The sequence below is a fragment of the Crocodylus porosus genome, unplaced genomic scaffold (assembly GCF_001723895.1).
Source record: "Crocodylus porosus isolate Cpor-Errol unplaced genomic scaffold, CroPor_comp1, whole genome shotgun sequence".
Taxonomy (NCBI): Eukaryota; Metazoa; Chordata; order Crocodylia; family Crocodylidae; genus Crocodylus; species Crocodylus porosus.
Window position 1 is genome coordinate 38,658,772 of NW_017728910.1, and position 25,071 is coordinate 38,683,842.

A 25,071-nucleotide genomic window follows, 5' to 3' on the forward strand; every position below is an offset into this window, starting at 1 on the left:
CGGGCACTGCCCGCCTTTAAAGAGGCTCACTCTGCTGGGCCCGCCCGGCCCGGCCCGGCGAGGCGGTGCTGCGCGGGGAGGGGCGCCCGCAGGCCACGGCTGCTGCACGTCCCGGCGCCGCCCGCCCCGCGCCCGGCTGCAGGGGGCCGGGGCCGGGGCCGGGGCGAGAACCCACAGCCTGTTTAAACCCTGCTTACCACGGCCCAGGCTGCGGGTGACTTTTTGGCTCCATCATGTCTTGTGCCAACTGGTTTGTAAAATGTTGCTGCCTATGAACAGCCACCCCGAAACGGGTGCTGGAGGGCCCGGAGAGGTTAAAATGCCTGTGCGGCCTTCAGCAGCTGGCAGGGGGTACTGTTCATTCCCACACACAGAGATTGCCCTGCCTCTCTGTCCCATGTAGGCAGCCGGTGGGCATTGTAAGCAGATGAGAGCATATATGATGGTGGGGTTGCAGCTGAATGAACTTCCGGTGTTGAACTGGTTGCTTGGTCCAGTGGTGATGTGCTCTGTATTGATCTGTGGGTACAGAAGGGGTTTGGGCACCAGGCTTTGCAATGGACCTGGGTGAGGTAGGATTTAGTTCATTATGTTGCTTCAGGGATGTTGGAGGTTGGGGGGCTGTTTATAAACCAGGACTGCTTTGTTATCTATCTGTAACACTGGAGCAGACTGGATTAATAAGAGAGTCTGTCTGTGTTGTTTTGAGAGGCTACAGTTTTGATACTGTATTATAATTCCTTGCTCCAGATCCTTAAGGTGTTCAGCTTAACCAGGGGCATCAGGGCAGATACAGTTGTAAAATAGAGCTTGGATGTAGATGATGATGGACCTAGTGGTGTGCTCGGGGTCAAAGCTAGTACCTTGAAGGTAGCTAGGTTTCTCATACAATGTGGTGGTGAAATGGATATTGTGAACCTTCACTGTAGTGTCTAGAAAATGAATCTGCTGCCTAGACTATTCTAAAGTTAGTTTGATGGAAATTATTAAAGTCCTGATGAAAATTATCTAGATTCCCTCCCATGTGTCCATCTTATGTATTAAGAAAGCTGCAAAAGAACCAGACTTCAAGATCTGTCATAACTATTCTGGCATATTGGAAAGCCATGTATACTCACAGCACTGCCATTTCATAGACTCATAGAAAATTAGGGTTGCAAGGGACCTCAGGAGGTCATCTAGTCCAGCCCCCTACTCAGAGTTGAACTATTCCCAACTAGATCACCCCAGCCAAAGCTTAGTCTGGCTGGGTTTTGAAAACCTCTGAGGATGGAGCTTCCACCACCTTTCTGAGTAACCTGTTCCAGTATTTTACTACCCTCCTAGTGAGAAAATTCTTCCTAATATCTAACCTAAACTTCCCTTGCTGCAACTTGACACTGATGCCCCTGTTATCTGCCACCACTGAGAACAGTCTAGCTCCATCCTCTTTGGAACCAGCCTTCAGGTAGCTGAAGGCTGCTATTAAATCTCCCCCCCCAGTCTGATCTTTTCTAGACTACATAAGCCCAGGTCCCTCAGTCTTTCCTCATAAATTGTGTCCCTCCAGCCCCTGAACCATTTTTGTTGCCCTCTGCTGGACTCTCTCCAATTTGTCCACAACATTTCTGTAGTGAGGGACCCAAAACTGAACACAGTATTCCAGATGTGGTCTCACCAGTGCTGAATAGGGGAAGAATCATTTTCCTTGATCTGCGGGCCACACACCTACCAATGCAGCCCAGTTTGCTGTTAGCTTTCTGGACAACAGGGGCACGTTGTTGGCTCATATTCAGCTTATTGTACACTGTAGCCCCCAGGTCCTTTTCTGCAGAGTGCCTGCCTAGCCAACCTATACCAGTACATGGGATTGTTCTGTCATAAGTGCAGGATTTTGCAACTTGTCCTTATTGAAACTCATGAGATTCTTTTTGGTTCAATCCTCCAGTTCATCAAGGTCCCTCTAAATCCTAGCCCTACCCTCCATCGTATCTAGTACCCGCCCCAGCTTGGTGTCATCTGCAGACTAGCTGAGGGTGTACTCTATGCCATCTTCCAGGTCACTGGATGAAGACATTGAACAAAGTGAGCCCCAGGACTGAACGCTGGGGCACTCCACTTGATACTGAATGCCAACTAGACAATGAGTCATTGATTGTTACTCTCTGAGCCCGATGCTCCAGCCAGTTTTTTTATCCACCTTACAGTTCATTCAGCCAGCCTGTACCTGCTTAGCTTCTCTGGGAGAACGTTGTGGGAGACTGTATCAAAAGCCTTCCTAAAAATCAAGGTACATCACATCCACTGGTCTCCCCGCATCCACAGAGCCAGTAACCTCGTCACAGAAGGCAATCAGCTCGGTTAGGCATGACTTGCCCCTGGTGAATCCCTGCTGACTGTTCCTAATCACCTTTTTCTCCTCCAAGTACTTAGAAATAGATTCCTCAGGGAACTGCTCCATGATTTTTCCTGGGACTGAGATAAGTCTGGCTGGTCTGTAGTTTCCCTGGATCCTCCTTTCTTAAATATTGGCACTATGTTTGCCCTTTTCCAATCATCCGGGACCTCTCCTGATTGCCATGAGTTTTCAAAGATGATGGCTAATGGCTCCGCAATCACATCAGCCAACTCCTTCAGCACCCTTGGGTGCATCCAATTCTGCCCCATGGACTTGTACACATCTAGCTTTTTTAAATAGTCCCTAACCTGTTCTTTCACCACTGAGGGCTGCTCACCTCCTTTCCAAACTCTGCTGCCCAGTGCTGCAGTCTGGGAGTTGAGGTGAAAAAAGCACTGAGCACCTTAGACTTTTCTGCAGCCTCTGTCACTAGGTTGCCCCCTACCATTCAGTAAGGCAGCATTTCCCAAACTTTTTCACACCACAGCACACTTGACTACATAAAAAAGCACCATGGCACACCGGACATGGGGGGAGGAGGGGGTAGTGCGCGGCTAGCCGGACACCGATGGGAGGGCCGTGGCACGCAGCCACCCAGATGCTGACCAGAGTGGGGGGTGCACAGCCAGCCAGACGGTGTTTTGGGCTGCAGCCACGCTCCCTGTCTGTGTCCAGAGCAGCAGCAGGCGGGGGCATGGCTCCAGCCCAAAATGCCACGGCACACCTGGATATGCCTGACGGCACACCAGTTGCAAAACCTCCCTGCATACCCAAGCAATGCTCTTATATTCTTCCCTAGTTGTTTGTCCAAGTTTCCACTTCTTATAAGCTTCCTTTTTGTGATTTATTTTACTGAAGAGTTCCCCACTAAGCCAAGCTGGTCTTCTGCCATACTTGGTAGTCTTCTTATACATTGGGATGGTTTGTTCCTGCACTCACAGCACGGCTTCTTTAAAGTACAGCTAACTCTCCTGAACTCTTCTTCCCCTCAGACTAGCTTCCCAGGTGATCCTGCCCATGAGTTCCCTGAGTGAGTCCAAGTCTGCTTTTCAAAGTCCAGGGTCCTTACCCTGATGCTCTCCATTCCTTTTCTAAGGATCCTAAACTTTATCATCTTGTGGTCACTGCTGCCCAAGTTGCCATCCACTACTACATTCCCCACCAAATTCTTCCTTTTTTGTGAGCAGCAGGTTTTACATAAAGTGCTCTCCTCCTCCTCCTCCTCTTCTTCCCTGCCCATCCTTCCTGACCAGTTTGTACTCACCCAGGACAGTGCTCCAGTCATGCAAGCTCCCACCCAGTCTGTTATACCAATCATATCATAGTTCTGTGATGGTACAAGGACTTCCAATTCTTCCTGCTTGTTTCCCAGGCTCTGTGCATTCATGTACAGGCACCTGAGAAAACTAGTTGATTGCCCTGCTTTCTTAGGGAGTAAGAGCACTTCTCTTGTTGCCCCCTACTGCTTGCTCTTCCTCCAGGTCTCCCATTCCCACCCCCCCACAGGGCTTTGTTCTCCATCCCCTGGTGAACCTAGTTTAAAGCCCTCCTCACTAGGTTAGCAAGCCTGTCTGTGAAGATGCTTTTCCTTTCTTTACCAGGTGGATCCCATCTCTTCCAAGCAATCCTTCTTCTTGGAAGAATATCCCATGATCAAGGAAGCCAAAGCCCTGCTGGCAACACCACTTGCACAGCCAGGTGCTGATCTGCTCCTGTCCAGGACCCTTTCCCTGCCTGCTCTGTGCAGTTGAGGCTGCCCTGCCCTGCCCCAAACACAGCCCTGGCCCAGCCCCCTGGCTGGGAAGAGGTTGGCACAGCCCGTGACCCTGAGCCTGCAGCAAGCAGTCTGCCTTTGCTCTGCACGCAAAACTGGGAGGGAGCATACCCCCCATGCCTTCCCCAGGGCTGCGCACATCAGCGGGGAGCCTCCCACCCCCCTGGATGAGTCACCAGTGGCTCTGCCCCATGCCCCACCCTGGGGTGGCATTCAGCACCCTGATTGGGCAGTGCCTGTCCCTGCTGCACTCCCTCCCTCACTGTGGGGGGATCCAATACTCGACTAATATATAGGTGTACCTCTACTTGTAATCCAGCCTCCTGGCACATATCAGTGTGCAAAGATGACACCCATAGCAGCTAATATGGCTTTTGGTGGAAGATTGTCAATTGTCTTTCAGACATCTGTGGTGTTTTTCAAATTTCCTGGCAGCTTTAGTGACATATGACAATTCAATAGATTCAACACAGTGATAGGTTTGTAAGGGCCTTCCAAGTCAGAAAGGCCACTCTCCTTCAGGAGGAGCTGTAGGCTATTTTGTAGTTGCTTGTTTACCTCTTTTCAAAACTCCTTGATCCATGGAACCAATGACATTGGAAGGCCCTGAGGCCACTCAGGGCATCTCAAAGTGGTCAATATTCTACAGGACCAAGTGCCTACTGTGGATGGGAATGTCACCTTTCTAGGCAAACCTGTTGTTATTGCTGGTTTGTTTCAGATTTATGGATACCACTCCCAACTTCCTTCTAAATTATACTAATGCTTTTCTGATCCTGACCTGGAATCTGGATTTCAGTGGTGGTTCCACATGTGACAGATCTGTCAGAACACGCTCCGTAACCCCCACAGCTTCTGATCATTTTTACAAAATTTTTAAGTTGACGTAAGTGAGGGTTTGGCATGCCACAGGGAATCCTTTGTTCTCCCCTCCCTTCCTGAGTAAGAGATCTGACAGTGGGTCAAGGGAAGCTTTCACAGTAAACATGAAACACAATATTAAATAACACACTTCAAAGTATAAGCATGGCTTGTCAGCATAGGTAAACAAATAAGTAGTGTCCATGATTTTCTTTTTGCTGTGTGTTTTTATTCTTTTGGAAGTCTATTAGAAGCAGGGGTGGATCAAAGGGGGTTGCAGTGGGATAGGTGCATCCTCCTTTCAGTTGAGGGTGCTGTTGGAACAGCTGCCAGGGACTGTATTCCTCTTCCCTTCTGTGCTCAGCACCCCCTGGCAAACTTCCATCTCTCCTCTCCCCCACTTACCGCTGCTGCTCTCTCCAGCTGCCCCAAGGTGGGGCTGGAGAAAGGCTCTGGAGCTGTTTCTGCCCACTCCAGCAGGGGGCTCTGCAGGGTGCCAGGATGGGCTGGGAACAGAGGCAGCTGTGGGCAGGAAAGGGGTGAATGAGAAGGAACACGCTACTAAACAGGGGGCGAAGAGGAGGAAGAAAGATTGTTATCTGATTGAGGGACTTCAAGTCTGCTTTTTGCTGCTCCTGTAGGGAGAGGAGATGAACTAGAAGCAGGGGTACATCCCAGCAGAACTTATCACTGTCCCCACACTCCCCTTCACAAATTCCTAGATGCACTGGTGTCTAGTAGCAGTTAGTCTCCAGGGCCAAGGTTCTGCAGCTTGCTAAACAGAGTTTTACTAATTAAGCAAAAAAAAAGCAATTGTTTTATTCTTTCCTAATGAGAGAAATCTGATTTGTATGTTCACTGCAATTTTACTGGGGGGTAGGTGGGGGAAATCCATGGGAATTATTAATTTAGCTCTAATTTCACTTATGGTACCAACAGTATTTAAGTTAGTGTCATGTATTATAAAAAAATAGTCACAGCAAAGAACATTTTAGTTGACCATTGTCACACATGCCTCATGGTAGCATGATTTTTTTCCACACCATTGTTAATCTGAAGAGGGTGACGTCGATACTCTTCCTGTCTGTTATAAAGAGCTTTGGATTTTAAGTGCATTGATCTCTCCTGAATCATAGAAGACAGGTGGAAAGGACCCAAGGTCATCTAGTCTAACTCCCTGCTCAGGGCAGATTCTCCCTGAACACTGGTTGCTAGATAATCAGTCTTTGGTTGCCTAACCTTTTCTAGCTGCAGGCTGGAAGGACCCAACCCAGTTTGCAGGTGGGCAGGCATTAGGATCCTGCTGCTGCAGCAACCATGGCAGAGGCAGCAATGTCTCAAGTACTGGAGTTGGACACTCCAAGGAACTAATGAAGAAGTGGGGCTATACCATTGGTTCAATCACCTGTGACTGTGGTACCTAGTCTCACACTATGCAACACCTGCTGCAATGCCCGCTGCTTGAAGGCACATGCACAATGAAAGACCTTGCAAAGTACAATAAGCAAGCACAAGCATGTGTAATAAAGTGATCAAATGTGGTACAGCAGCCTTTTGTCTCCACAGTGGGATGGGGAGAACGCCCACAGCTGACACTCTAGAAGAATGAGATAATTGACTTAGCCACTATTTGTGGTCTGGTTTGTTCTTTAAAGGAATAAGAGGAAATGGATTTCTCCATTAATAGGTAATTTTAAATAGTGGGCCAGGAAGAAGGGAACCCCTCCCAAAAGATACTATACACACACAGTCCAACTTCTTTCCAGTATTTTGGAGTCCATTCTTTAAGTCTTGGGTGTATTTGTGTTACTTGCTTGAAGAATAAAAAGCCAAAAATCATTCTCTCAAATAGAACTGCTTTAATTTTATTTGGTCTTCTCCTTCATTTCATCTATTCTTTTATATCATTATATACTATGTTGAGTTTATTTTGTGCAGACTGGTGGAATGGATAATCTCACCGTATATTTAGTAAATAATATACATGCTGTTGTTATATATTGAAATGAGCAATAATATTGTTTTGCAGAAAGCCACCACACTAGAAACTGTGACAATTTCATAACATAAATACATTTTGCCAGTTATGGAAGGAACTTATTTCAGCAGCCTATCACTGCCATTCCAAGAAGGCCTATCACATATCCCAGACCAGTAATTCTCAATGAGGGTGCTATCTTTTTTAAGGTGTCTTGATATGCTAGGTAATATTAGCCCTGTTAGATATGCTGCTGTGATTCACAAGATAGAGAGGTAATTTTGGGTTATTCTGAAGTCAGACTACAGGGTAGACTTGCATCTTATAGGCCAGCTAAGTCAGAGCTATATAGCATTACTCAGATTAGTAAAGTATAATGATAATTTAACTAATGCTGTAGATCTCCAATTTAATTAGCCTATAAGATGCAAGTCTATATTATCTTCTGTCTCATAAGATAATCTCAGATTTTACATAGGAATTTACAGTTTTAAAAACATTCTGCCTCTATGTGTTCCCACTTCTTTGCAACAGAAAAATTATTTTTTCTGTAGTGAAAACTAAGCTGATATTTTCCATGGGATGTACTGTAGGCCTGTGTGAATCGGCTAGTACTTGCTTTGGATTCAGCTGATTTGAGGGGTAGTGATTTGATTCAGTGATTCGAATCACTGTCCTGATTCGGCTTCAGTCGAATCAAACAGACCCCGCCCCCTGCCCACTCAGCCAGCCCTGCACAGCCCCAGTGCCCTGGCACTTAAAAAAACCCCACAAAACAAAACAAGCCCCCCCACACACTAGCTCCTGCCAGGCAGGGGCAGGGATGATCCCTGCTGCCCCTCACTACACCGTGCTGTGTGGGGAGGCTCTGCCACGAGGCCCCAGTGGCTTTTGCAGCAGCCAGTGAGTGCAGGGGGTTTTTTTTATTTTTTATTTTTAAAGTGCTGGGATGCTGGGGCCGGGTGGGGCACCCATTGACAGGGCCTGGCGGGGGTTCCCCATGGCCCCCTACCCCCTCCTCCACTTACTGGCATGGAGTCAGGGTTCAGCTTCTTGCAGTGAACAGGGACTGCCCAGATCTCTCCGAATTGATCTGGAGGCTTCAAATCGATTCAGGCCTTTTTACTGGTCTCCTGATTTGATTCGGATTTAGAGATTTGACAGCCAAATCTCCTCCAAATCAAATCAGCAACCGAAGTTTCGCACAGCCCTAGCATCTTGAGTTCAAGAGTTTGAGAACGACTGGCCCAAGCCACTACAGTACTGTCAATACTCCTCTGTGGTGGAGGAACCATTCTTTAGCAAACAAACATTTTGCATTTCTATAGCCTCTCATTCCAGGACTGACAAGTGCAGAGGCAATACTGGTACTGCTTACACCCAGCACAAACACCTTGCTGCTTCCCAGTTAGAATTGTAGGAATTGCCCATGCATATTTTCTTTCTGAATTCAATATTCAACTTGCCCTGCTCATTTCAAATGTGATGACATGTGTGGTGATTTAGGGCCTTGTTGCACATTACACTGAGCTATGCAAATATTGATCAGCTCAGTACTAAGCTAAGAATAAGACTGCAAGCTAAGTGGCACATCTGTGGGGAGTGGTCATACCTTAATGGAACAGGAACTAGGTTACACAGATCAAGAAATAATCCTGCCCTGGGACAGTATAACTTCAAGTCACATCACAAGTCCTTTAAGACACTTAAAGGCAGGGGTGCACCAATAGATTTTCTGGGCCAATACCAATGGCCAATTTTTAATGAGTTATATCAGCCAATACCAATCCAATTCCCATTTGCAGCCGAGCAGCTTGGAGAGTAGCATTTGGCTGGTAAATCTGTTTGGGGGTGGAAATCAAGGCCCCTGCAGTTAGGGAGGGAGTGGGGTTGGGGTGGTCATGGGATACAGCTGTGAGCAGTTTGTTGGGAGAATGCAGGGGGGCAGTTCCCACTGCTGTAGGCACCCTGGGAAGGCATGGGGGCTGTGCGCTCCTGGATCTGTGCACAGGATGAGGGCAGGCTACCACCTTGCCTGGGACTACAGCCACTCCAAAATTTGCTGTAGCGCCCCCAGTCTCCCCTTCCAAGTGCAGCCCAGCCCCTCTACTGGCAAAAGCTCAGCACTATCCTGGCCCCAGCCTGCAGTGACAGCCTGCCCTTGCCCTGCGCACAGATCCAGAGGCATACCACGCCCCCCATGCTCTCCTTGGGTACATGCAGTGGTGAGAGCTGTCCCCTTTTCCCACATGTGGCTCAGTCCCGTGGCCTGCCCTACCCTGGCTGGGCAGCACCATCAGCTGCCCCAGCCCCATTCCCACCCTCACTGTGGGGGCTTCAGTCTGCCTCCCCCCTTTCCTCCCCCCTTGCAACAGGCTTACCAGCTAGACCCGGCTGCTCTCCACACTGCTGGTCTGTGCTACTGGCTGCCTGCATGCTGCGCTTTAAATGCTGTATGTGGCATTTGCTTGGCCACATTATCAGCCGCTCAGCCAAAAAAAGCTGAAAGCCAATAGTGAATTTTCCTCGTGTTGGTGTCGATCCACTATTGGACCGATGTATCAGTCGGTGCACCTCTACTTAAAGTGTTGAGATGCTGACAATCCAGGGGTTAAGAGCTCCAGGAGCAGCCCAAAATTGACCTATAACAAGGCCCTTTTTATTAAGTTTGCTGTACATGCTTGGGAGCACCATGACGCACCCCACGCCATCTGGTAACACCAACACCACAAGCAGGGCCCTGTGCAGAATATCAGGGACGGACCACCTAGGAAGGCTGGGCTGAAGCCACGACAGAGCAGGGTGCTGCAGGGAGCTCCAGGCTGGACTTCCCAGGGCCTGGCTACACATCTACATTAAAGCTAGACAGAACCCAGCTGCGAGATGCTACACATTTTTTAAGCACGGACGCTGTAGTGGGTTGGCTCTTTTTGTAGCTGGACCGTCACTCAGGTGTGTGTGGCACTTGGCACATGTGGCCGGTCTCGGGTTATTGCGAGATTCACCTGCCCGGTGCGTAACATACATTACATGCAGCGCGCGCGGACCAGCGGCCACATGGAGGAATCAGCTCAACCAGATGAGAGGCCCGCGGGCGCGAGGGACTAGTATTCCCGTCCCGCCCGGAGGACCTGGCTTAGGGGCCTCGGCTGACGCAACCCAGATCCCCGATAGCTGCCCCGGCTGCGCCTGTCCGCGCCCGGCCGCGCCGCTCGGCAGGCCCGCAAAAGCGCGGCGCTGGAAGCAGGCGTACGAGGCGGCCGACGCGCGCCGCAGAGGGCGAGGGTAGCGCGGCGGCTGCGGCGCTCAGCGGGACTAGCCGCGGCCAGTCAGGCAGCCCTGAGGGAGGCCCCGTTCCCCCTGATGCCTGCGGCCGGCGGCCCTGGGAACGCGGGTGGCGCATGCGCGGAGCGGCTGCGGCGAGCGCTCGTGGAGATGCCGACGGTGGGAGTGAAGCGGGACCTGCTCTTTGCGGCTTTGGGACGGAGTTACAGTGAGTGTGGGACGCGGCTTAGCGGCCTCCTCAGGCCCAGCGCCTCGCCGCTTCCTGCCCGGCTCCTGCGGGTGGGCGTCCGCCGCCCAGTTCCGTCTCTGGGCTCCCCTAGTCCTAGCGGGCGGCCGCCGGTTGTCTGTTGCCCGGAGGGCGCTGCGCGGCCGAGCTGCCGTGGGCCCAGCACTGTGTCCCGGTGAGCACAGCTGCGTGCCGGCCCCCCAGCTCCTCAGCGCAGGGCAGCGGCCTCGGAGGAGTCCTCCCACTGCCGTGCTCCACATTTTGCCACAGTTAGTCTGTGGAGCTCCTTCTTTATACTACACCGCTCTGCCAGGTGTCTGTGATCAGTGCCATCAAGTCATCCCCTTGCCCCCTGTGCCCCAGCCTCCCCCGCAAGGCAATGTGTTTTTGGATGATTACCACCCACTTGTTGGAGTCAGTCCCCTCAGTCTGGCCTCTGGTTACTGCCCATCATACTGCCCAGCAGATTGATTCAAATGAGTTTTGATAGTCCACTTGGCCACCCCACCCAGGTGGGATGCAGGTATTGGTTGAGTATTCTCCACACTGTGCCTGTGTTTCTGGAAATAAGTCCTAGAGGTCAGATGATAAGTACTTCATGATTTAAAAAAGTAATCTGAATCTTGCATAGTCTTTTTTAAAAATAATACAGACATTTCCCATGCTATCTGCCCATCTGTTTTTCAGAACTTCATAGCATTTTCCTGAGGAAGCTGCTCACTTGCCAGTCAAAATTTTCAAACCACATCATGCTGTTTGATTCCAAAAAAATGTAATGAGATAGAGGTATAAACTTAGTTAGACACTGTGATTTATAATGTGTCTTGGTTTTGTCCATAGGTGAGTTCTGAACTGTGATTTTTCCTGTTGTAATAGTTGTAGGGATCAGAAACAGAGAAAAGTAATGATGAGGGCAGAGTTTGAAGGTCAGGCAGTTCACCCAAGTTGTCCTTGTCAGCCCCATGTTCTCTGCAGTTCTGGGAGTCTGGGGCCCCCATAAGTTATCGGGTGCATCCTACAAACTGTTTATACTCAGTTAATTTGCTGAAAAATGCACTTATATTGGAGTGCCTTTCACGAAGTTGTCTGTTGTTTGCTGCTGGTACAACATGTTTGTGTTCAGTGTTACTATACAACCTTCACCCAAAAGCTGATGGTACCAGCTATTCAATACAAACTGTCATATTGGGCTCTAAACCCTTTGCCACAAATGTAAGAGCATTAAAAAATGTAAGTACAAAACATAGAGCAGAAATTGTTACTAAAATAAAATGGAATAAAAACAAAACATTCTCAAAATGATGATTAATTTTGTTTCCCTTGGAAAACACCTGATATTCTGATCAAGATGATGAGAAGACAATGTCTTTAGAAAGTTGAGCTCTGCTTAAAAGAATCAAAATTGACCAGAGTGGTTTTTTTGTTTTTTTTTTTTTTCTCTTCCTAGCCGATGAAGAGTTTGATGAACTCTGTTTCGAGTTTGGTTTGGAGCTTGATGAAATTGTACGTAGTGTTTTTGTTTTTGTCACTTTACATCTGTCTATATTGCTGTGATTCTTGTTGTTTTTACTGAACTCTTCTCTGTAGAAGAGAGGGAAAGCCACTTTTGACCAGTCTGCAGCAGTTTAGATTAGCTTCATTTCAATAGTGCAAGTGTCTTCTCTTTAAATAGTATAACAGTGCCGTCTACATTATTGTTCTCTTTTGGTGTAGTGGCCGTGAACTTCCAAAGTCAATCACTATTTTGCAGGTACTCTGTAAGCTCTAGTTTGGCTTTATTTTTATGCAAGGTTGTACAGCTTCCACAAAAACAACCTGTTTTGGCATTCAATGGGGTTTTTTTTAAGCGAAGTAAATTTGAACAGTATTAATGTGGGTACTGATACTGTACTGTACTGATACTGTACAAGACTTTGCTAGTACTGATACCTGCCTTCTTGCAAGGAGTCTGACACTGCTTTGGCACTTAATTTCTGATTTGTCTTGAACAGTTTTATTTTTTTTAAAATATAAAAAATATATATTCACCTATAATAAAAATAAATATATCACCTACTTTTACATATTAAAGCTGTTTTTTAATGTTTTATTACAGAATAAATGTATGGCATTACTTATAGTTTTACTGATCTACAGCCAAGAGTAAGACGTAATTACATCCTGTTTGGTATTAGGATATGCACATGTTAGTATGTGCCTGAGGAATTAGTTTCTGACGGCTGATGAATCCTTTGGATAATTACATTACAGTTTTTGAAACTTAAGGGGATCTTTGTCTAAAAGTCTCTTATATGTCAAGTATTCATTACTGGTGAGCCCGCATCATGCCTTTTTTAAACTGCATTTTTTTAAAAGAAATACTAGCATTTACTTTCTCTCTTTTTAAAAATTTCTCTATATTAAATTATGCTAAATTCAAATTGTTTTTACTGGTCATTTATTCTATTATTAACAACATAGATTTTCCTTAATTTTAGACTTCTGAAAAAGACATAATAAGCAAAGAACAAGGTGGTGGAAAGGCAAAGGGTGCATCAGATGTAATTCTTTACAAAATTGATGTTCCTGCTAACCGATATGACCTTCTTTGTCTGGAAGGATTGGTCCGAGGGCTTCAGGTCTTTAAAGAGAGGTAATACAGTCTTCTGAGCTTTTTTTTAAAATGGACTTTAAGCAGTGTTTTTAATTTAAGAAATTGGTTATTTTCTTGGCCTTTGAGAGATTTCTAATGTAAAAGTTATCTGTAACAAAACACGTTTGCAATCCAGTAAAACTTGCCTGGAGATGCTCTTAGCATTAGTTTTAAATGGAGTAGAAGACAATTGTATGTGACATGCTGAAGCAAAGAGAGATGATTTTGATTCCTTGCCTTGTTCTCCTGATTTCTTTAATGGGATCTTTAGGATTGTTAATAGTAAAATACCACACTCTTCCTTATTAGTGCATGCAAGTAGTTACTAGTGTTAACATTCATGAATGATCTAGTTAGCCATATCTGTAATAGTTTGCAAGATGCCAAGTAGCTTTATCTCTCACTGAAGCTGGTGGGAGTAGAGCAGTGATTCTCAACTGGGGAGCTGCAGTACCTCCTTGAGAGTGCTGTGACACAGGTGATGTCATTGTGGCGGCAGCCTGGTAAAGATGTCCTCTGTGCACTCCTCCTGCATTAGGTGCATGGGACAAACCCATCTGAGCATCTGGGTTTCCAAGAGGAGCATAAAATGGGCTGGACTGGGAAGGGCTCCTGCTTTCTTTAGGCTAAGTACAGCCCTAATGAAGGAGGAGTCCATCCATGTGGTATAGCCCTTTCTTTCCTTGTCAGGCTCGCTGTGCAAGCACGCCCTCAGGGCACTTTTACCTGGAGGCAGCACAACCCTCTTGAGGAACATTGAGGTAAGTTGAGGCAGCACCAACAGTAGTTCTCAAACAAGGAAGCTGCCACATTCAAAAAAGTGATGGAGGGATGTTCTGACTCTGAAAAGCCTGAGAACCACTAGCTTAGAGGGTACTCAGAGTTGGTTCTTTGCAGGCATGTCCTTAACATATATATTATCTTGATTTTGCAAGTTTATTATGAAAGGAAAGTGACCTCTTTTGAGCACTAAGATATTTTATAGGAAGCTGTATTTATATTGGTAACAAGTTAGTAGAAAACTTTGGATTTACATTGTCAGTAAATGTATAATTTTAAACACCACTAAAATCACTAAAGCATTTTTTTTTTCAGAAATAACATTAACATGGTTCCAATATTTCCCCCATTTGAAGAGTAAAAATCTCATTTGTAAACTTAATTTCCCATTTTATTTTAGGATCAAGGTCCCTAGATACAAAAAAGTCATACCACCTAATGGTGCAATTCAGAGGCTGCTCATCACTGAAGAGGTAAAACTATTTCTGAACTTAGGTCAATATTGTGAAAGTAGTTGTTACTGATTTTTTTTTTTTTTTTGGTATTGTAAAAATGCTACAGCCAGAAAGCTGCTGATATGTAGGACTATTGCAATAGCAGAGTGAACATACTGAGGGATTGTGATTTCTTTGTAACTATTCCTTCTTTTAAATCTGTTGTGGAAAGACAGCAAGTCAGTGTAGAACTAATGTAGTGAAGTATTAAGTCAAGTTTTTTACATTTGCGAGGCTCTTTTGGAAGCTCCTTTACTCTAAGGACAGCTTTTGTCTCAGACCTGATGCTGATGGCTGTTTGTTGTTGAGGGGGGGAGGGGAATAAGGACATTTTTATACATTTTTCATTGGTTATTAGCGCTGAGTGAGGATTTGTGAAGTACTACTTTAAAAAATGGCAGGTGAACACTGTTTCCAGTATGTTAATTTTATATATTCTGCATAGTTGGAATATTTATCACTAACAGTTGTACTGCTCTTATGAACTGCAGACTTCCCAAGTCCGTCCTCACGCTGTAGCTGCAGTCCTCCGTAATATCGCTTTTACCAAGGATCGCTATGACAGTTTCATTGACCTCCAAGAAAAACTGCACCAGAATATTTGCAGGTTAGCTTTAAACCTAACTAGAATAAAGCTAATAGGTCACTACTTGGCTTGATATTTAATAATTTTTTTAAAATTTTGAAATATTAAACTGATTTTAATTACATGGTAAACTGCTGTTCCCTTTTCCAAAGTGATGTTAAGTTTACACTCCGGAAAACATTTTTAGGCAGTGCTTTTGACATTTTTTCATTTACCTTGTCTGAAGCTATTATGTCTCCATACTTTTTACTATGAACAAATAACTTCTATGGCTAGAGTGAAAGAAGTATGTTGTATAAGATCATTATTTTTCTTTGTTTCCTTTGCAGGAAGAGAGCATTGGTAGCAATTGGTACCCATGACTTGGACACAATCTCTGGTCCATTTACTTACACAGCTAGATCTCCTTCAGAAATTAAATTTAAACCTCTGAATCAGTCCAAGGAGTATACAGCTTCTGAAATTCTGGATCTGTATAGGGTAGGTATCCTTTCCAAGCTTTTCATACTTGGTGCTGAAAACTAAATTTCTAGGAGGCATTACCAGACTTAACCTTGGTAGAGGAGACAAGATCCTTTGCAGCAACAGCCAGAAAATGTGCAAGTAAAAGCTAGAACTTTTTGTAATGTGGTAATCTCTTCTCTCAGGATGGGACTTAGATCCCAAATTCGGTCTCATGAGCACCAGACATCTTAGTGTAATGTGCATAGAGCTATGCTCGGAATAATATTGTAACTTAAAGGTTCCATACCCAGTTACCTTTTCCATGGAGATCGTAACATGAAATATGTCATATTTTGTTTGGAGATTTATATTTATATTCAGCTGTACTCTTTTGGCAACTTTTAAATTGTCCCAGAAAAACAGTTGTCACAATAATCTTTAAATTCTTATGTAGGTTCAGGAAGGGCTGTTCTAGTGAACAAAAATATCTGCCTCTTGTTTTGATGAAATTGGCTTTAAATCTGGTTGTAGTTGTATTTCTGTTACAGTTTCTGCCTGTTTTTTCATTTAGTGTAATTAATTCCTACCACACAGTAACACATCTGGACTGGACTATTTTCAAAGAAAAAGCTGAAACAGAACAGTATGTTTGCATACAACTGTGAAACTTACCTCTGTGAAAAATAGTTAATTCATTTTATTCTCTCCTTTTCTCTTGCACTATTTGTGCGTGTGCCAAATCTATCTGAAATTTTTCACCCAATTGCTATAGTATTCTTAGGGTAAATTCTGCCCCCATTGAAATCATTGGGAGTTCTGTCATTGACTTCAGTGGAGCCAGGATTCCACCCTTGGCCTTTATATTATTCTTGAGCAGTTCATGGTGGTATTTAATTTTTGTTGCTCATGTAAGCCACATGATATCCTGAAGATGAATGCAGTTGTTACTCAGGCCTATTTTGTAAATAGTTTGTTAAATCAACCAAATTTGCTTTCCATGAAATTTTCCTTAATGTTTGAGCATACTGGCAAGAAACTGAATACTCCAGGGATGAAAGCACAACTAAAGCAAATGCAGCTTTTACTTTGATTAGGCATTAGCAGACACTCTTGAATAATTTGTCCTGTACCAGGAAAGGGTAGCAGTATAAAATACTCAAGTTAAATAAGATGATGTTCTTAGTTTCCCTTCCCAGTTAAAAGTTTCTTTGCCGTGGGGTAATGAATTTTAGTAAGGGGTTTTTACATCCTGTCTCACTTTATGAGGTTTATTTTAACCATTTTAAGCAGTCATTTTTCTAATATTCACATTCCCATCATTTCTGTTGAGTTGCATGAAATTTTCACAGTAAGTAAAGAAAACTCTAAAAAGTTCTGTGTAAATTTTCATGACAGAACATTAAGAAAGATACCAAGCAAGAATGAAACAAAGACTAGAATATGACGTTTGTCATGGTAAAAATCATGTTTGGGTAACAAATCCTGCAAATTTTAAAATATGAAATGCCCTGGATTAGATAGTGATGAGAATTTTAAGTATAACCCCAGATTAGAAGGTTTTAAAAATCTTTCTAAAGATAATTTCTGCCACGTTTAACATAAACGTTATTGTAAAATAGGAATGGGATGTGTAGTACCCTAGATAAGGACTAAACTGAAAGTTACTGTATGATGAGCAATTGCTACATTTAGTTTGGGTGAGCTTGTGTGGCTGTGATTCTGCTGACTGTCATTTTAATTTAACTGATATCTTTAAACTAGTTTTATCTTTTATATGAAGAGGAGGTAAAAAAGGAGGAGGAGGGAAAAAAGGCTTTTTGGCTTCCTTGTTTTCTGTAAGAACTAATCCTAGCATAGCAGGTAGCTAGGGTCCTAATCCTTCACTCCAGCAAAGACTCCTGTTAATGTCACAGCTAAAGGCTTATATCACAGAAGGAGAATTAATGATTGAGTAATGTAAAGTTCTACTTGTGTTTATTTCTCCAGACTGACAGCCACCTTAAGCAGTATTTACACATAATTGAAAACAAACCAATTTATCCAGTCATTTACGACAGTAATGGCATTGTTCTTTCCATGCCACCAGTCATCAATGGTAAGATTACACATGGCTTTTTGTTTTGTCATTGCTGCTGTTTTTTCTGATGGGGTAACCAGCATAAATACTTCACAATTGTATGTGTATTTTTCTTAAAATGGTACTATTACTTAATTTAATCTTCTCCTTTTGTTCATTCTACCACAGTGCTGCAAAACCTCTTGTTCTCTTGGGCTGCTGGATGCTGCTTTACAAAACCAACAGTGCTGGGGATACCTAGCACAAATTCCATACGCATAGTTTCTTGCCAAAGAAATCTAAATACCTGGCATCCATGACATTTGCTCCTGAAAGTTCTGTGATAGGAATAGTTCTTAGATAAGGCATTTCATTTCTTTATGTTGAACCAGGCACACACATTTCATCAGACATTTGGCTGAATAGGAATGTCGTTCATGGTAAATCAGTAACCATTTGAATCTGTATTTCATGTGTTTCAGATAATAGCAAATGCTAGTCTGTTTGTTGAAACACAAAACCATCATATTTATCAGCAGTGTAAATTGATCAGTGAGCCCATTTGTTATTATATAAAATACGAGTCCAGGAAGTGTTTGATGCAACAGCAACAAAAAAACTAACCCTAGAATATTTGTTGGAACTCCTAGCCATGAGTTACTCCTGAATATAAAAGGAATTCATGAATGATTTTTTGAGAACTGTTCCTCATGACTGTCGAACCTCATCAATAACATGGTGAGAATATTTCCTACAATAAAGCAGTTGCAATATAGCTGCAATAAAAAGTTTGGCTAAGACAGCAGTTGGAACACCACTCTGTTCTGCTTGTGATGACTGATATGATTGACAATGGCATTCTCACATTGGGTACTTGTCTGTCATCCTCACAAATAATAAACATCTGACCTGGACCTTGACAGGTAGTGCATGTTTTTCTTATCTGCCCCGACATATGACAACTGTTCCTAACTGGAAGGTGATGTCAGCCACAGTCTATGACTAGTCTTGGTTAGCTTTGTTTCAGCTTCAGATTATTCTAGTTGTGAACATACCATGCTGTTCATGTCTTAACTATTCAAAAGACTGAGCAAAATACTTTACTTGGATATATATATATATTTTTTTAAATGGGGTATTTGACAGAAGCTTCCAGGTTTAAGTTAATATTTTTTACAATTCTTGAAATGTGACTATCCGAAAGGCCATTTTGGAGTATCCCAAGAGCACTGCAACTAGAGGTTATATTTTCTTGAACTCTTCCAGAGTAACACGTATTCAGTGTACAGAGGGACATAACAGGGGCAAACCAGGGAAGGGAACACAAGATATATAGCTCTCCATTTTATTTCTTCATAGTAACAAGATGTTCACATTGTGACCACATGCAACTTTGAGACAGTAGTTTTCTAGAGCTTTCAGGGTTCAGTATCAAATGCACTGTCCCAATCATTGCTCACACTACATGATAGTGATAGTACTTTCTTAAAAAGGAAACCCATTTGCGGGCTTGTGACTGGGGCCATGCTGCACAGCATGAAGCTGCATCATGCTGCCAAAAGCTTCCCACAGCAGGGACTTAGCTTCCCTGCAATGGCATCTCCTTTGTGCAGGGGAAACCACCCCTGTCCCTGTTTTGTTTTGGTTTTTTTTTCAGGGCTGCCCCATCACTTTTATTTTTCTCCCTGCTCTCCCTCTCCTCCCTCATTAGGCAATATGTTGAAAGTTCCCACCAAGCTAGGGAAGCTTGTGGTTTTATTATGAACCTTGCAGTATGTGAGGTCTTGCCCAAAGTTTTTTTCCTAGAAGGAATCCCATTTTGAATTTAAAAAAATAAATTTCTAGACTCAAACTCCTTAGTGCCATTTAGACACCATTTGAATAAAATGGAATCTGATCCTTAGTCTCTGTGCCTCATAATACTACTGTTCATTTCCAGCGTTGAATACATTAAAGATTTGGGCTGTTCAGACCTCACAGTAACAGGAGCCATAATAGTATCTTTCCAGAGCAGTAATTCTCAATGGGGTACCACCAGGCTCAGGTGTTGCATTGATTATTATTATATTATGATTCTTCATTCAGTTTTTTTCTAGTTGAAAAACCATGTTTCCAGTTATGTTGTTGTTGGGTTTTTTAATGCATTGTAATAAATTATTTTTCCTTTTTAGTGTGGTTCCTCTAAATTCAGAAATGTTATAGAGGGATATCTCATCTAACAGGCTAAGAACCACCAATTTAGAAGAAGCTTCTGTAATTGGAGTGTGCAGCTGATTGGAAAGTCAAACTCAGATAGTTATCAGTGGCTTGCTGTTGTACTGAAAGGATGTTAAGTGAGATTCCAGTGGTCCTCAGTCTGATGCAATTCAGTGGTTTCAGTAATGGCTTGGAGGATGGAACAAAATGTGTACTTATTAAAATTGCCGTCAACACTAAGCAGGAGTTGCAGGTAGCTTGGAGGACAGGATTCAAATGCAAACTGGTCTTGACAAATTGGAGAAATAGTCTGAAATAAGTGGAATGAAATTCAGCAATGACCATGTGCCAAGTACTGCACGTAGGGATAATCAGCTGCATAAAATCAAATTGGGAAATGATTGGTTAGGCATCAGAGAAAGGACAAAAGATTTATAGTAGATTGCAAACAGAATAGGAGATGATTATATATACAGGAGTGTTAGGTAAGACAGGTAAATACTCCACTCTGTTTAGCACTGCTATGGCCTCATCTTGTATGTTGTGTTCTGTTCTGGGATGCACACTTCAAGAAAGTTATGAAGCAATAGGAGAGAGCCAAAAACAATAGATCTGGAAAACATGATTTATAAAGAAGGATTGAAAGAACTGAGTGTTGTTTAGCTAAGAGAAGAGTAAAGGGGTATCATAAATCTTCAAATATGTAAAAAGTTACTGCAAAGATTATAAATTGTACTCTGTGTCTGTCAGGGACAGGCCAAGAAATAATAGGTGTGAGGTGCAACAAAAAGATACAGGTTAGGTATAAGAAAAAATTCTAATTGTAAGGGTAGCCAAACACGGGAAAAAGATTACTTAGGAGGGTTATGGAAGCTCTGTCATGGGAACTTTTAAAGAACAGGTTAGATTAATATCTGTCAGGAATGCTTTCAGTAGAGTTGAACCTGCCTTGGGGTTGGAGAGATGGATTAGATGGTCTCCTGCACTCCCTTTCAGACCTGCTTCTGTAGAATTCTATGTTTTGTCTTTCTGTTACTCTATTTTGTGCAGCCCTTATTATCCAACACTTCACAGTCCCTAACTTACTGTATTTACTTGATTCCAAGACTAAATCCCCTCCCCCTATTTAACATGGGGAGGTGAAACTCCTCATCTTGGAATCAGGTACAAGGTCAGGGTTGAAGCTGCAGCAGCTGCCTGTTGCCTCAGGCTCCCTACTCCGCCTTCCCTGTCTCTCCCCTCCACACCCCTCCCCCTGCTCTCCCTTGCTCTGGCACAGGCAGGCTCCACCCTTGTTCCAGCCTGGGGCACAGAGCACGGCCCCAGCTTAACCCTATAGCAGCAGTGCTAGCTACACACGACTACTATGGGGCCAGGCTGGAGCTGTGCTCTGTGTTGCAACAGGAACAGAACTTGCTGGTGCTGGAACAAGGCTAAGGGGTAGTAGGGAACAGGTTCTTGGAGGGTGTGGGGGGGGAGATGAGTGAAGGGGGTGGGCGCTGAGGCTGTGGGGGGGTGGGCAGGCATAAAAGGGGATAATTGGGGTGGGGGGAGGGAAGGGTAGGGATAGCCTGCCCTCCTACTAGTTGTCCCTCACTGACTCTTTCATCACCTGACCTCCTACCACTGTTTTCCTTGCTGAAGTAATAGGAATGAATTGAAGATGACCCTCCTAATTAGATTCCTTACATGGAAAATTATAACAAATTGATCATTTTTTCCTTGTATAGAATCTAATTATTGGCGGGGGGGTGTCTTGAATTCAGGGTCATCTTGGATTTGGATAAATATGGTATCTTCTCTCCTGCCAAATGTGAAGGAGAGAAGTTTACGTTACAGATGGGGGACCTGGGGCCCAGAGCAATTTGGTGACTTGTCCAGGGTCACACAGGATGTCTTTAATGAAGCTAAGAATTGAGCTGGAGTCACCTATGTCTGTGTTTGTACCCCTGCCTCTGGGCTTCTCCTTTGTCCACAAGGCAGTTTGAGGTGGAGATTGTAGTCACTGAATTTTTCCTAATAAGTGTGTTTTGAGGAGTATTCAAGACCAGGGGTCAGCAACATTTTTGGGAAGGATGCAAACACCCCTCCCCCCCCCCAACCTTGACTTGTAAGATGTTGGCATGCCATGGGTGGATGGCAGGGAAACAGCGAGGGGCCCAATTCTTGTTGTGGCAGCTCAGCCTTGACCCCCTTCCCCACACATGCACCTACCGCTGGCAACAAGCCGAGCTGGGGCTCTGTGGACCCTGGTGCAGCTGCTTGCGGCCTCCCAGCTGACTGCTGCAGCCAGTTTGAGCCCTGCCGCTGATCATGGAACCTGGGCTGCTTGTGGCAGCAAGGCTGCAAGCAGCTGCACTGGGGTCCTCAGACCCCCATCCTCCTGGCTTGTTGGCAGCAGCAGGTGCATGCACATGTTGGGGCAGCCAGCGAGAAAGGGGCTAGGACTGTGCTGCCACAAGGATTGGGCCTTTCGTAGCTCCTCTGCCTCCCATCCCAGGGTGTGCATGCCAAACAAAATGTCTTCGTGTGCTGTGTTCTGTCACATGTGCCAGGGATTGCTGACACCTGGTCTAGAGAGTGATTAGGGTGTTATTGACTCGAGTCTGCATTTAAATGTTGGATTTTTTGCTATTCCCATTAAAATAAAAGACGGGAAGACCCTCTGCATCCAACTATGCTGCCTACTAGTCCTCAGCTGGAATGCTTCTCCTTGATTAAAAGAACTGAAGAATTAAAAAAAAGTCTCTTCCCTAATCTCCCAAACGCGATCAGTCACAATTAATACCTTGGCACTTGCTGGAGGAAAAAAAAAGCACACTCCCTGTGACTGCAGTACGGCTTTGTAACCAGCAGATGGGCTTTGTTTGGTTCTTCTGCCTGTCTCAACTTGAGGCTGATAACACTTGTAGATCTGTGCAGCCTCCCAAAGATGCATTTAATGGGTTCACTCAAAAGCCTGGTCTCTCGTGTAAGTCGTGCCATAAATTTACAAGTGGAGAGCCTAATTTAAAATTAAGGGTGGTTGAAACAGCAGCAAAAATTAATTTTTGGACTGTGGGAGACAATGGTACATAAATGTCGGACCATGAGTAGGATCTGTTCTCGATCGTTCCAAGAGTTGAGCAAGCATTTTCAACACATTTTTTTATTCCTATTTATTATAGGAGACCACTCAAAAATAAACGTAAATACCAGAAATGTATTTATTGAATGCACAGCCACTGATATTACAAAGGTAAATGAAGTTTTGTTTTATTCTATATGCTATATATGTAGTTGGCTTTCTAAGTGATATGGTCGTTGTCAAACCAACAAATATGGTCATTGTCATACCAACAAAATCAGCATTTTATGTTAAAACAGGTTTTTTTTCAGGCTTATTTTTTACACACCCCCCCTTAGAATTTCCCAAATATTTCTAATTTTATTTTGTCAGGAGGAGATACTTTGGCCATGTCTTGATATTGAATGTTCAGTTTGAACAAGAAAATAATTCAGATAAAATACTAAAAATATTTTTAAAAATATTTTTCTAAAGGTAAAGAGTTCTAAAAATGTAACATGTATTAAGATTATTTGTTTTGGTAAAGCATAATATTCCCTCATACTTTACTGTATAATAGGGTGCACAATTTCTTTGGATTAATTTTACCACATCTTGCTTAGGGAAAGTGTTAGCACTAGAGGGCAAGTTTTCAAGCATAAATACACCTGCAGTATCATGCCCTCACAAAGCCACTTGTCGCCACACAAATTTTCTAAGTGAAACTTCAATTAGGCAGCTAAGTATGAAGTTTTCCAGTGCTCATGTTTACACTTCTGTAGATGTATTGTCACAAAGAGAAAAATTCTAAATATGTCTCCATGTAAAAATGCAGATTAACATATTGGGGGGAATGCTTTCAGGTAGCTGATAAATGCATGTATTTTGTTTTTTTTTATCTATAAGATTTATCACAAAAATGATGGTTGTTCAGCACTTAGAAAATAAAAATATCTAGACTGGGGCTCTCTGATACTGATTTGTATTTTATAAGCATCATCTGTGATCCTGTCAACTTGAAATTTTCAAGATTTTAAGAAAAGAAAATAAGATTTTTATCATTAGGCTGATCTTAGCATGTGTTTTTATAGAGATTTTTTCCAGTCCCAGAGCATACAAATTCTGACTTACTTAAACGGCACTTTAAATTTTGACTCACTTAAAGGCGTTACATGACCCAGTTCCATTTGGTAGAATATCTAGGTGATCTGTTTAGGAAAAACTCCATCTTCTCCCAGGCCATTGAAAGCTACAGTTTTTACACAGACGTCTTTGTTGCAGAAGCAAGAGTTTTTTGGTTTTTTAGTTGAATGTGATTTGTCAGTTTTAAAGATATCTTTTTATCCTTGAATTCCTTGGGCTGGGGGGAGGGATAGTTAAAGGAATAATCAAAATAGCATTAGCACTGATTGAGGTTAAATATTTTCTCTCTGTTCTTCACATATATTTAAAATCTATGGGACCTGGCATTTATATTTAAATGTGCTCACTTTTCTCTTTCTGTTTCTTGGGTAGGCAAAAATTGTCCTTGATATCCTAGTAACAATGTTTAGTGAATATTGTGAGAAGCAATTCAGGTGAGTAGTACTGACTCTCTTCATAAATGTGATATTATTTGTTCGTCATCTGACATACTTTAAACACTTGATTTTCTCTTCCCTACCAGTGTGGAGGCCACAGAAGTAATTTATCCTTATGGAAAAACCTGCATCTATCCAGTAAGTATTACAGACATGATGTGGGGGGAGTGATTTCTGTACATGAGAATTTGGTAAGTGAGGGGCATAGATAGCTCTTATTGTCTGATTGTATACTAGGATAAGGTGAGTCCTGTTACATAAAGATTATTGTGGCTACCTTAAAATAGTAAATCTAACCCTGTATTACAGATTTCTTTTCTCTGATCAGTTTGGTGTCCTAATTAGAAGTCGGATTAGAAAGATGTTAATACTAGATTCTAGTAGGCAGGAATGATAAGTTTCTGATACATTGTGTAAAGTTTTCTTTTTCTTCTTTGTAGGAATTGGCTTACCGAAAAGAAAAGGTGAAACCAGATTTAATTAACAAGAAAATAGGAATCAGGTATGTTTTGCAAATACACACCAATATAATATTTGATGGGAAGTCATGAGCTCTGAGGAAGCACAGTTACTATGCTGCTTTCAGACTAGCTGCACTGAGTTCAGTTGGTGGTTTTTTTTTTTTTGGTTTTTTTTTTTACCCTCCCCAGCTTTTTTTTTCTTTAAAGAACATATTGAAAACTGGAATGTTAACCTGGGTAATTAGATTGACTACCTAAAGATTTCCCCTGTAATTTCAGCTAAGTGAATAATTCT

At 43.4% G+C, this 25,071-nt stretch overlaps 1 protein-coding gene across 1 annotated transcript in view; it reads left to right on the forward strand.

Annotated features, from left to right (window-relative positions):
- Positions 1-10,388: 10,388 nt before the first annotated feature.
- FARSB (phenylalanyl-tRNA synthetase beta subunit) overlaps positions 10,389-25,071 on the forward strand; it is a 52,877-nt gene continuing 38,194 nt past the window's right edge. The window contains exons 1-11 of the mRNA XM_019533074.1: positions 10,389-10,483; positions 11,949-12,004; positions 12,979-13,133; positions 14,314-14,386; positions 14,899-15,014; positions 15,323-15,473; positions 17,424-17,532; positions 22,857-22,927; positions 24,251-24,312; positions 24,402-24,453; positions 24,756-24,817. Coding sequence (XP_019388619.1) covers positions 10,426-10,483; positions 11,949-12,004; positions 12,979-13,133; positions 14,314-14,386; positions 14,899-15,014; positions 15,323-15,473; positions 17,424-17,532; positions 22,857-22,927; positions 24,251-24,312; positions 24,402-24,453; positions 24,756-24,817 — 965 coding nt within the window. The 5' untranslated portion in view covers positions 10,389-10,425. The remainder of the gene's footprint in view (positions 10,484-11,948; positions 12,005-12,978; positions 13,134-14,313; positions 14,387-14,898; positions 15,015-15,322; positions 15,474-17,423; positions 17,533-22,856; positions 22,928-24,250; positions 24,313-24,401; positions 24,454-24,755; positions 24,818-25,071) is intronic.